The sequence below is a fragment of the Nycticebus coucang genome, chromosome 8, assembly GCF_027406575.1.
Source record: "Nycticebus coucang isolate mNycCou1 chromosome 8, mNycCou1.pri, whole genome shotgun sequence".
In the NCBI taxonomy this organism is placed as follows: Eukaryota; Metazoa; Chordata; class Mammalia; order Primates; family Lorisidae; genus Nycticebus; species Nycticebus coucang.
In genome coordinates, this window is record NC_069787.1 from 103,324,873 (window position 1) to 103,337,553 (window position 12,681).

The 12,681-nt window shown below is 37.6% G+C and overlaps 1 protein-coding gene across 3 annotated transcripts in view; it reads right to left on the reverse strand.

The window, feature by feature from the left end:
- The window catches only part of STAG1 (stromal antigen 1), a 411,299-nt gene that overhangs the window by 94,053 nt on the left and 304,565 nt on the right, over positions 1-12,681 (reverse strand). For all 3 annotated transcript variants that reach the window (XM_053598524.1, XM_053598525.1, XM_053598526.1), the window contains one exon: positions 482-599. In XM_053598524.1, the coding sequence (XP_053454499.1) occupies positions 482-599 (118 nt within the window). The remainder of the gene's footprint in view (positions 1-481; positions 600-12,681) is intronic.

The following is a 12,681-nucleotide window of genomic DNA, read 5'->3' on the forward strand; positions in this document are numbered from 1 at the left end:
GAAAGAGGTTCTCAACTATTGAGATATCCTTGTTACAGAGAACAAATTGTTCTCTTGGCAAAAAGTCACACAGCATGACTGCATATTCATTTCTAAGAAGTGATCTATACAGGATGGTATAATCATCAATGGAAACATGACAATATGGCCAGGTGTGGTAGCTCATGCCTATAATCCTAGCACTTTGGGAGGCAGAGGCGAATAGATTGCTTGAGCTCAGGAGTTTGAGACCAGCCTGAGCCAGAGCAAGACCCCATCTCTAAAAATAGCCAGACATTGTCACAGGCACATGTAGTCCCAGGTACTCATGAGGCTGAGGCAAAAACCAAATTCTTGAGCCCAAGAATTTGAGGCTGCTGTGAGCTATGAGGCCATAGCATTCTACTGAAGGTGACAAACTGGGACTCTGTCTCAAAAAACAAAAGAAAGAAAGAAGATAGAAACACAACAATATGTGAATCAACTTGTCAAAATACTATACCTTCTTCTCCTTGAACAGGTTCTTCTAGTAGCAACTCTGTCATACATTCCCAATCTTTCAATAGTTCTTGAGAGCTCTCCCACAAACTGTCCACCAAATAGGCTGCATGTTCATGCAACTAAAAATAACAAAGCAAGTGTGACTAAGGAACATTTAATAAAGAAATGAATAATAATATTTTGAGATAAAAAACCATTTTCTTCATAATTAAAATGGCTTGGTCTCTGATTCTAACAACCATTTAGAGAACAACACACATATTCATATTCCACTATCAATAAGGTGGATGCAGTATGTAGAATCATTAATTTTTTAACCCAGTCATAGTCTCAGCTCAATGACATCATCTAACAGTAATGTACAACCTGTGGCCTGCATGCAGATTATTTGATGACTGCTTTGCTTATCTGTGGTGTTTGGTATCACAAAAAGTATGCATGGACCTTTTTTAATGTTCATCAGCTGTCCTTAGTGGTTTTGTATTTAATGTGTGGCCCACGACAACTCTTATTTTTCCAATGTGTTGCAGAAAAGAAAAAATTCTGACATGCCTGAAGAGTATAGGTAGTTAGCGGCTAGCTAGAGTACAACTAGTTGGCAAAATTCTTAAAATTATACACTGTATCTAGGTCTTTTTTTTATTACTCCTGGTTGTCTCTTTTTAAACATATTTTTAAGGGAAATTAATCACTTTCTCCCAGGATTCCATTCACACTTTGGTATCAGTTTTACTTACTTTACATTTGTCATCTTGGTCAAGGTAAAAAAAATGTAAGTTACTCTATATTTCTCCTCTATTCTACCCTCATTTCTATTTGACTAAAGGTATTCCTCATCCCAGCCCCATTTTCTATTGGTCATTACTTTCCTGACAATTTTCTTTGGAATCTATGTTCCCATAGTAAACAAATACACTCAAGTTCCTCATCAAATATTTCACACTAAATTCTCTGTCACTTGCCAGTCATTTAACCTCAAAGAATTTCATTCCAATGAAAGAAACTCTTCAAGGAAGATAAGCAGAAATGGTATTGGCATTGTTTCAGTTTTTGCTACTTACAATTAACTTCACAGCTGTGTATAAAGATCTTCCCTTTTGAATCTCATTACATTCTGCTAAAGGATCCTCAAGATCAGTGTTTTTCAAACTACAGATTGTAACCCATTCTTGAGTTGTTAAAACTAATTCAATGCATTGAGATCAAAGTTTCAAAAAAATGAAGCACAGCAAAAAAGAGTGAACAGCACACAGAAATAGTAAATACCCTTTCATCTAACTCTTATTTGTTAAATGGGCTTGTAGTTGTTGCAAAAGAAAATGTTTTTTTCATCATTAATGGCTACAAAAGTATGCAAAAGTCACTTTTCTAGACCTATTGGTTATCTACTGTCATCTTGTTCATTTCACACTTGGGTTGGTTTTCTCCCCCATTTCTAACTCTCTCATCTCTTAACTTCAAGGTGAATTTTAATAACCTATTTAATGCTCTGCCTCTTTTGACCTTAATTCTGTACTTGATTTCTACTGCAATTCAAATCTCACACTCTGGCTCCAGAAAAACACCCCAGGAGAACTACATATACCACAAAGTCCCCCAATGAATTCTGTCAAAGCAGAGTAAATGATACTGATTAGCATCTTTGTTTGAAAAGAACATGAGGAAAAGTTTGCTGCAAGTTACCTTCCAACTTTCTAAATTCATATGTTCTGAGAAATTATTCATAATCAGTAATATTATTCCAAGAGTGACAGGCACAAACGCTGTACAAGTTGGTATCACTGATGAAAAATGACAGAAAAAAACTTGTTTTAAAACTGCTACTATTAAAACCTATGTAGAATGGAAGAGTTATTGTTTAAAGGGTATGGTTTCAGTTTGGGAAGATTTGAAAAAGTTTTGCAGATAGATGGCAGCAATGTTTGCCCAGCAACATGAAAATATTTAATGCCACTGAAGTACCATAATGCACTCCCATGTAAGATTTGCATCCACGTTTTTTGCCCAAACTCCCAGGAAAAAAAGTCTGTCATTTTAGTTTTTTAAAGAAGGGTAGAAGTGGTTGTGCAGTTGGCACCTCCTTCAGAGAGGCCTGAAATGCAGAGCCCACCATTGCAGAGAAGCTGAGAGGGAGCCCAGGCAGCACGTGAGAATGGTCTGGACGAGGTGAGCACCCAACCTCTCCATCCTGTCTCCTCTACCCCATCTTCATCCCCACATCCTCTCATTTCCAATTCCCAGCCATGCCCATAGGTGGGAACATGGCCACTGCTGCTGTTGTTCTGAAATCATTGGTGGGCTTATTTCCTAGAAAGCTGGTATGAGGAGCCAGGTGCAGCACTGCCTGCCCCCGGCTCCTGATGGTAGAACCCTGTCCTTTCCAGGCTTCCCCATTTTTTAGGCAATGGGCCCTATTTTGAGACCCCTGACACAATGCACTGAGGAGAAAGCCCTCTTTGATGATACACCAGTGAAGAGATTTGAATTTACATTTCTGATTAGTAAATAAACTGTGACCTCCTTGAGCTATCCAGACCTTTGGCACTTAGTAAAGGCAGAATGAATGACACCAGTTTTGCCCACCACATTCAAGTACAATGACTCATTTCTCCAGGAGAAAAACCTGAGTTAACAAGCACCCTACATGGTTCTTCCTACTGGAAAGTTTGGGAAATTATACCAACTCAGCATCTTAGGGGTTTAGACCCTCAAAATTAGACCCCTAATTTTGAGTCAAAAGCTCAAAATTATATTCTATGCATTCAGGTACCCTTGAACCTTTGTGCTTTGCTGCTAGGTACCCTCTAAGACAGAAGCTGGAAATATCTCTTGGTTCAGTCTGTAGCCAATTTTTGACTGTGTCTCTATTTAGTCCATTTAATGATTTTCCTCAATTAAACTTTAGAAATCAAGTTTTTAACTTCTAAGGACTCTTTTCTTCCTCTTATATATCTGAGACTATTAATTAAATCATTTAATATAATAAGTTGAATTAGTCCTCTTTTTCATGGTATTGATTTAAAATAAAAAGTTTTACTGGCTGGGCAGGGTAGTCACGCCAGTAATTCCAACCCTCTGGGAGGGCGAGGCAGGAGGATCCCTTGAGTTCAGGAGTTCAAGACCAATCTGAGCAGGACCCTGTCTTTACTAAAAATAGAAAAACTAACTGGGTGTGGTGGCAGGCACCTGTAGCCCCAGCTACTCAGGAGGCTGAGGCATGAGGATCCCCTCAGCCCAGGAGTCTGAGGTTGCTATGAGCTATGACACCAAGTCACTCTAGCCTGAGGAAAAGAGTAAAACTCTTCTCAAAAAAAAAGTTTTACTGATTGGTTGCCAGTTCATATATGAGCCTATACTCAGGAATACAGTTAGCCAGACCCTTTCCTTGAATCTGACTGCAAGGTCCTGGCTTTCTTGGTTATAAATGAAGGTAGAAACAGGGCCTCTATAATTAGGTAAGCTTTCCCTCTATTGTACAGGATACAATTTATCTTTTGAATGCAGAAATTTCTTGTCCCTAGTGGTGGTTATAAATTATCTGGGGCAATCACTACTTTGCCTCTCAGACCCATTGTCCACATCTTAAATGCCTGGACCAGAACTTCTAAAGTTCAAAAAAAGTTCTAAAGGACAGCCATTTAATTACTACTTACACGTTACTCCTTCACAAGCCTCTACTGTTCTGCTCATTGGTGTATTTCAGGGCTCTACCAGAAAATCTCAGTTAAAAAAAAAAAGATTTTATATTTTTGCCTCATGTGGATATGGATTATCTAGAACTAATAAAATTTATAGTTCTTTTTTTCCCATTTACTTTATAGCTTCAACAAATCACTCATTATTTTTGTGAACTTGTAATCTCTTTCCATCTTGACTAATTTGGCCTGAAGTTTTCAGTGGAGGAGTTGATAGCATAATTTAGTGCTTTGAGGAAGTTTAATTCCATTATCATCAGCATTCTTTAGGTTGATGTTTCTATGCCTGGAACAGGGCATGTTAAAATGTAGCTCTGGCATACTGTCACAGTACCTTTCATATGAAAGCTATAAATCAGTTTCAAAGTAGGGCTGAGTACACTGGATACCTTTTCTTCCATTCTTGGGAGACTTTACTAAGAAGCATATGTTTCAGCTCTATCCATGTAAACATGAAAGAGGTAAAGTCTTCATCTTTCTTTAAGGCTGCATAATATTCCATGGTGTACATATACCACAATTTATTAATCCATTCATGGGTCAATGGGCACTTGGGCTTCTTCCATGACTTAGCAATTATGAATTTGGCTGCAATAAAAATTCTGGTACAAATATCTTTGTTATAAAGTGATTTTTGGTTGTCTAGATATATACCTAGTAGAGAAATTGAAGGATCAAATGGCAGGTCTATTTTTAGATCCCTAAGTGATCTACAAATTTCTTTCCAAAAGGAATGCATTAGTTTGCATTCCCACCAGCAGTGTAGAAGTGTTCCTTTTTCTCCACATCCACGCCAACATCTCTGGTTTGGGGATTTTGTGATGTGGGCTAATCTTACTGGAGTTAGATGATATCTCAGAGTGGTTTTGATTTGCGTTTCTCTGATGATTAAGCATGATGAGCATTTTTTCATGTGTCTGTAGGCCGTGTGCCTGTCTTCTTCAGAGAAATTTCTCTTCAAGTCCCTTGTCTGCCCTGACATGGGATCACTTGTTCTTTTCTTGCTAATACGTTTGAGTTCTCTGTGGATTCTGGTTATTAAACCTTTGTCAGAGAAATAACCTGCAAATATTTTATCCCATTTTGAGGGCTGTCTGCTTGCTTTACTTACTGTATTTTTGGCTGTGCAGAAGCCTGTAAGTTTGATCAGATCCCAGTAATGTATTTTTTGTGTTGCTTCAATTGCATAGGGGGGTCTTCCTCATAAAATATTCACCCAGACCAATTTTTTCAAGTGTTTTCTCTGCACTTTCTTCAATATTTTTGTAGTTTTCATGTTGCATGAAGGTTTCTCAGATAGGGGCGGGGATACAGAGGATAAGTCCTGCTTTTCAAATTGTATAGTAATAAATGCGACTACCGCTCTCATGGCAAGTAGCAACCATTCTTTATGTTCCACCAACTTACCCATTATTAATCAATAAATGACAACATTTCTCAACACTGGTCTCATGACTGGACCCAGCTGTACCTGGTGCCTAACAGTCTACCAATTAACTGATATACACTCCACTACCTTATTTCAAAGTTACTATTTTAACATTTAGTTAAAACTCTACTCTAACCTACTTCAGTAAAACAAGGATAAGAACTCAGAAGAGAAGGTTGTTTGAGTACCTAACCTTTTACCAGACTATCTGGAGGTAGTAAATCATCTTCAAAGAACGAGCAGAAGGTCACTAAGATATAGCTGCTTATATGCAAACCTCTGCCCCTTTCAGCCAGCCTCTATCTCCCAGGCAATTTACTGTTTCTGTGACGAAGCTCTAGCCTTTTTTATGGAGTTCTATCCTGGTCCCTCACAGAGAGTTCTAAAAAACATTTTTTACTTGCCTTTCCAGCCTGGCTCAAAGGCACATATAGGCTTTCCACCTATAGTTTCATGTCTTAAGTTTAAATCTTTAATCCAGTGAGAGTCTATCTTAGTTAATGGTGAAAGTTGTGGGTCCAGTTTCAATCTTCTATAGGTCAACAGCCAGGGCAACCAGCACCATTTGTTAAATAGGGAATCTTTTCTCCAAGGGAATGTTTTTAATTGGCTTGTCAAACATCAAATAATGGTAAGCAGCTGGGTTCATCTCTCGATTCTCTATTCTGTTCCATACATCTACCTCTGTTTTTGTGCAGTAACATGCAGTTTTGATCACTAGCGATGTATTGTATAATCTGAGGTCTGGTAGCATGATTCCTCCTGAGTAATGTCTTAGCTACTCGAGGTTTTTTTCTGATTCCACATAAAATGAAGTATTATATTTTCAAGATCTTTAAGAGTTTTAATAGGGATTGGATTAAATTGTATATTGCTTTGGGTAATATGGACATTCTAACAATTCTTTCCAGCCATGAGCACGGTATGTTTTTCCATTTGTTAAAATCTTCAGCTATTTCTTTTCTTAGAGTTTCATAGTTCACTTTATAGAGATCTTTCATGGCCTTTGTTAGGTAAACTCCCAAATAATTTCATCTTCTTTGGCAGTACTGTGAAAGAAATAGAGTCCTTAACTGTTTTTTTCAGCTTGACTATTGTTGGTATATATAAAGGCTACCGATTTATGAATGTTGATTTTGTAAACTGAGACGCTACTGTATTCCTTGATCAATTCTAAGAGTTTTGTAGTAGAATCCATGGTATTTTCCAGACATACAGTAATATCTTCTGTGAAGAAGTGAAAGTTTGATCTCCTCTGACCCTATATGGATACCACTGATCGCCTTTTCTTGCCTACTTGCAATGGCTAAGACTTTCATTACAATGTTGAAAAGCAGTGGAGATAATGGGCAACCTTGCCTGAGTCCTCATCTGAGTGGAAATGATTTCAATTTAACTCCATTCAATACGATATTGGCTGTGGGTATGCTGTAGATGATCTCTATCAGTTTAAGAAATGTCGCTTCTACACCAATTTTCTTAAGTGTTCTGATCATGAAAGGATGCTGGATATTATCAAAAGCTTTTTCTGCATCAATTGAGAGAATCACATGGTCTTTGTTTTTTACTTTGTTTATGTGATAAATAATATTTCCACAGATTTAAGTATATTGCATCAGCCTTGAGACCCTGGAATAAAACCCACTTGGTCATGGTGTGTAATTTGTTTGATGTGTTGCTGGGTTCTGTTTGCTAGGATCTTGTTGAATATTTTTGCATCAATATTCCTTAGTGATACTGGTCTATAATTTTCTTTTCTTGCTGGATCTTTTCCTGGTTTGGGGATCAAGGTGATGTTTGCTTCATAGAATGTGTTGGGTAGTATTCCTTCTTTTTTTTGTATTTTGGAAAAGGTTATATAATATAGGTACTAGTTACTCTTTAAAGGTTTGCTAGAATTCTTATGTGAAGGCCATCTGGTCCTGCGCTTTCCTTTTTAGGGCCATTTTGTATAGTTGATGCTATTTTAGAACTTGATATAGGCCTGTTCAACATTTCCACCTCATTCGGGCTAAGTCTAGGAAGGTAGCGTGCTTTCAAGTATTGGTCTATTTCCTTCAGATTTTCATATCTCTGAGAACAGTGTTTCTTGTAATATTCATTAAGAATTTTTGAATTTCTGAGGAGTCTGTTATTTTGACTTTGCCATTTGTGACTGATGAAATTACAGATTTTATTCTTTTCATCCTGGTTAGGTTAGCCAAAGGTTTATGTATTTTATTGATCTTTTCAAAAAACCAACCTTTTTGATTTATTGATATGTTGTATAATTCTTTTGTTTTCAATTTCATTTAATTCTGCTTTAATTTTGGTTATTTCTTTCCTTTTCCTGGGTTTGGGGTTGGAATGTTCTTCCTTTTCCAGTTGCTTGAGATGTCCCATTAAGTTGTTAATAACTTCCTCTCTTTTTGTTCTCTTGAGGAAGGCTTGCAGTGCTATAAATTTCCCTCTTAGGACTGCCTTCGCGGTATCCCAAAGGTGCTGGTAATTTCTGTCTTAATTATAATTTTGTTCCAAAAATTTGGTAATTTCCTTCTTAATCTCGTCTATAACCCATCTATCCTTAAGCATAAGGTTATTTAGTTTCCATGTTTTTGAATGAGTAAGCAGATTCCTATAGTTACTGAGTTCAACTTTTATTCCATGATGTCCTGAGAAGATGCAAGGAATAATTTCTATTATTTTAAATTTCCTGAGGTTAGACTTGTGACCTAAGATGTGATCAATTTTGGAGGATGTTCCATGGGCCGACAAGAAGAATGTGTATTCAATTTTGTTAGGATGAAACGTTTTGAAGATGTCTGTTAAATCCAATTCTTGAATGGTTAAGATTAAGTCTAAAATTTCATTGCTGAGTTTCTTATTGGAGGAGCTATCCAGCACTGCTAAGGGAGTATTAAAATCTCTGACCATCATGGTGCTGCAGAAAATCAAGTTGCTCATATCTGTTAGAGTTGCTGTTATAAATTGAGGCGCATTCTGATTGGGTGCATAAATGTTAATAATTGAAATATCATCGAGTGTTACCCTTAACAAATATGAAGTGATCATCCTTATCTTTCCTTACTTTAGTTAGGTTAAAGCCTATTGTATCGAGAGGAGCAAGATGGCAGCCGAATAATAGCTTCCTTGCAACTTGGCACAGTGAATCTGGGGAGATGAGACTCCTCCAATCATCTCTGGCTGGTGAGATCTGCCCAGAAACATCCCTTTGAGGACACAGGGAGTCAGCGAGAGACTTCTGAACCCCAGGAGGAGGACAAAAGCAGTGGAAAACTGGCAAGTGGTTGTGTCTGTTCGTTAGGTTTAATCCCACTGGCAGCTGTAAGTACAGAGGAAGTGAGATTGCAAACTAGAAAGGCCTTACCTATGAGCTGCTTTGGTTTTTTTGGACTTGGCATTCAGTTGAACTGCCTTGGGAGAACTTGGGCAAGAGTGCAGAGAACTTTAAGTGTTGTCTACGGCCCAAGACTGAGCCGCTGAGTCAGACAGAGCTAACAGTGCTCATCTGTTGACTGTGCGGAGCCACTGTAGGGGAGTTCCGGACCCAGGGTCGCAGAGTAAGGATTGGGCAGGAGTTAGTAATCTAGTGACTGAGCTGCCAAAAGGCGGGGACTGAGATGCCTTGCAGCCTTAGCACACTGGTTAATAGGATAGCCACTTCAGGAGTGATCCCAGGCACAAGCACTTTCCTGGGAAAGCTTCTGATTAGCCAAGTTTAGTCCTTTAAAGTGCCTTTTACTTGGGCTAAGGAGAGATTTAGGGTCTCCAGTTCAGGCTCTCCACCCTGCAGGGTTTGAGAAATAAGCAGAGGTCTCCAGTTTCCATCTCGTACAGGTGTATCAGCATTGTGATTAACATCTCATACCCCAGAAGATCACCTGTTGCCCAGACAATGTTAACAAGAGATATATACTACTTTGTTTTTAGTTGCTTTTTTTTTTGGGGGGGGGGGGGAGGTTGTTATTGTTGTTGCATTGTTTTCTAATTTCAACATTTTCCCCATAGATTTTTTATTTTCTTTCTTCATTTTTCTAGTTCACATATAATTTCTCACTGTTGCCTTTTTCAACAATTAGAACATCATTTTTGCTAGTGTTTCTACCCCTATTATTTGGTTATTCCTCCAATTTTATCCCGTAAAGTTTTCTGTTCGCTTGTTTTGGTTTGATTTATAGCATTTTTGTCTTTCCTCTCTACTTGGTGTAGGTGGGGTACTGTGTCCAAACAGGCTACCAAAGAGCTGCTGATCTCAAAGGAACCACCCAACCCGAAACCACCAGCGGTTGCGGGGTTTTTAAGGTTGGGTCAAAGTACCCTACTGTACACTGATATTGCTCTGTCTCCCACTTACTGGGATCCTGTTCTATTTGTCAATATTACCTTTTACCTACCTCTTCTCCTTTCTCTTTTTTCCTTTTTCCCTCTTGCTCTTAACCATTCTCATCCTTATGGTCCTGTACAAAAGGACTCATTTAAATCCTAGTCCAGAGGCACGGCAACTTAAAGACCAAGAGGAAGTTAAAGGAAATTTAGGGCAAGGAAACACATTAAAGAAACCACTCGTGAGAAAGAATCAGCGGAAAAATCCTGGCAACATGAAAAACCTGTACAGAGCAACCCCGCCAAGGGACCATGAGGTAGCAACTCCAGAGGATTCCACCTATAAAGAAATGTTACAAATGACAGAAATACAATTTAGAATACAAATGATAAATACAAATGACAGAAATGGAATTTAGAATACAAATGATGAAAACAATGAAAGAATTGATGGGAACAGTGAAGGAAACTGCTCATAAAGTGGAAAATAAGCAAAAGGAAATCTAAAAACAGAATCAAATAAGAAATGAATGACATGAAGAATACAGAAAGGATATAGCAGAGCTGAAGAAACCAAAGCAGTCAATCAGGGAACTTAAAGATGCAATAGAAAGTAACAAAAACAGATTGGAACATGCAGAAGAAAGAACCTCAGAGGTAGAGGGCAAAGCTCTTGAGATAACTCAGATAGTGAAAGAGGCAGAAAAGAAGAGAGAGAAAGCAGAACGTTCACTGACAGAATGATGGGACTTCAGGAAGCATTCAAACATACGAGTTATAGGTATCCCAGAAGGGAAAGAAGAATGCCCCAGGGGAATGGAAGCCATAATAGAGAATATTATAAACGAAAATTTCCCAAACATCACCAAAGATTCTGACACACACCTTTCAGAGGGATATCGGTCCCCAGATCACCTGAACTCTAAGCAAGCATCTCCAAGACACATTGTGATGAACCTCTCCAAAGTTAAGACAAAGGAAAAGATTCTTCAATCTCTCAGAAGTAAATGCCAGTAGACCTATAGGGGCGCATTCATCAGGGTGACTGCAGACTTCTCTAATGAAACTTTCTTTTTACTTTTTTTTTTATTTATTTTTTTTTAATTGTGGTAGGAAATATATAAATTTATCATCTTAAGGATTTCTAAGTGTACAGTTCAGTAACATTAAGTACATTCACATTGTTGGAAAACAGATTTTCAGGACTTACTTACCTTGCAAATCTGAAACTGTTCATTAAACAGCGAGTCCCCTATTTTCCCTGCCCCTCAGCCCCTGGCAACCATCATTCCGCTTTCTGTTTCTAATGAAACTTTCTAAGCAAGAAGACAATGGTCATCTGCCTTTAATCTACTTAAAGAGAACAATTTCCAGCCGAGAATTCTATATCCTGCTAAGCTAAGCTTTAAAATTGACAGAGAAATCAAATAATTCACTGATATACAAACATTAAGGAAATTTGCCTCAGGAAGACCAGCTCTACAGGAAATACTTCAACGTGTTCTACACACAGACCATCACAATGAATAAATAGCAAAGTAAGAACTCAGCAATTAAAGGATAGAACATACCTTCCACAATGATGCAAAAGATAAAACTAAGCAATGGACTCTCACAAAATAAGATGAATGGAATGTTACCACACTTGTGAATTATCTCAATAAATGTTAATGGCTTGAATTCCACACTGAAGAGGCTCAGATTGGCTGACTGGATTAAAAAACACAAGCCATCCATTTGCTGTCTGCAAGAAATACACCCAGCTTCAAAAGACAAATTAAAACAATGAGTGAAGGGTTGGAAGACAATTTTTTAGGCAAATGGAAATCAGAAGAAAAGAGGAGTTGCAATCTTATTTTCAGATACATGTGGATTTAAAGCAACTAAAGTCACAAAAGATAAAAATAGTCACTTTATATTGGTCAAAGAAAAAATACAACAAGAAGACGTTTAAATTTTAAATATTTGTGCACCCAATTTAAATGGTCCCAGATTTTTGAAACAGACCTTACTCAGTCTGAGCAATACAATATCCTATAATACCATAATAACAGGGGACTTTAACACTCCTCTTATAGAGCTGGAAAGATCCTCTAAATGGAAATTAAACAAAGATATAAGGGACTTAAATGAGATCCTAGAACTGTCCTTGATAGATGTGTATAGAACACTCCCTCCCAAAGATAAAGAATATACATTTTTCTCATAGCCCCATGGAACATACTCCAAAATTGATGCCATCCTAGGACATAAAACAAACCTCAACAGAATCAAAAGAATTGAAATTTTACCTTGTAATTTCAGACCACAAGGCACTAAAGGTGAACTGAACTCCAACAAAAATGTAATACCCCACATATAATGCATGGAAATTAAACAACCTTCTATGGAATAACAGATGGGTGCAGGAAGAAATTAAACAGAAAATCACTAACTTCCTTGAGCATAACAACAACGAAGAAATAAGCTACCAAAACCTAAGGGATACTGCAAAAGCAGTTTTGACAGGAAAATTTATCGCTTCAGAAGCCTACATTCAAAAAACAGTGCATCAACAAACTCACAAACCATCTTATGGAATTGGAAAAAGAAGAACAATCTAAGCCTAAACCCAGTAGAAGAAAAGGAATATCCAAAATCAAATCAGAGATCAATGAAATTGAAAACAAAAGAATCATTCAGAAAATTAATGAAATAAGAAGTTTGTTTTTTTTTTTCAGTTTGTGGCCAGAGCTAGGTTTGAACCCACCACCT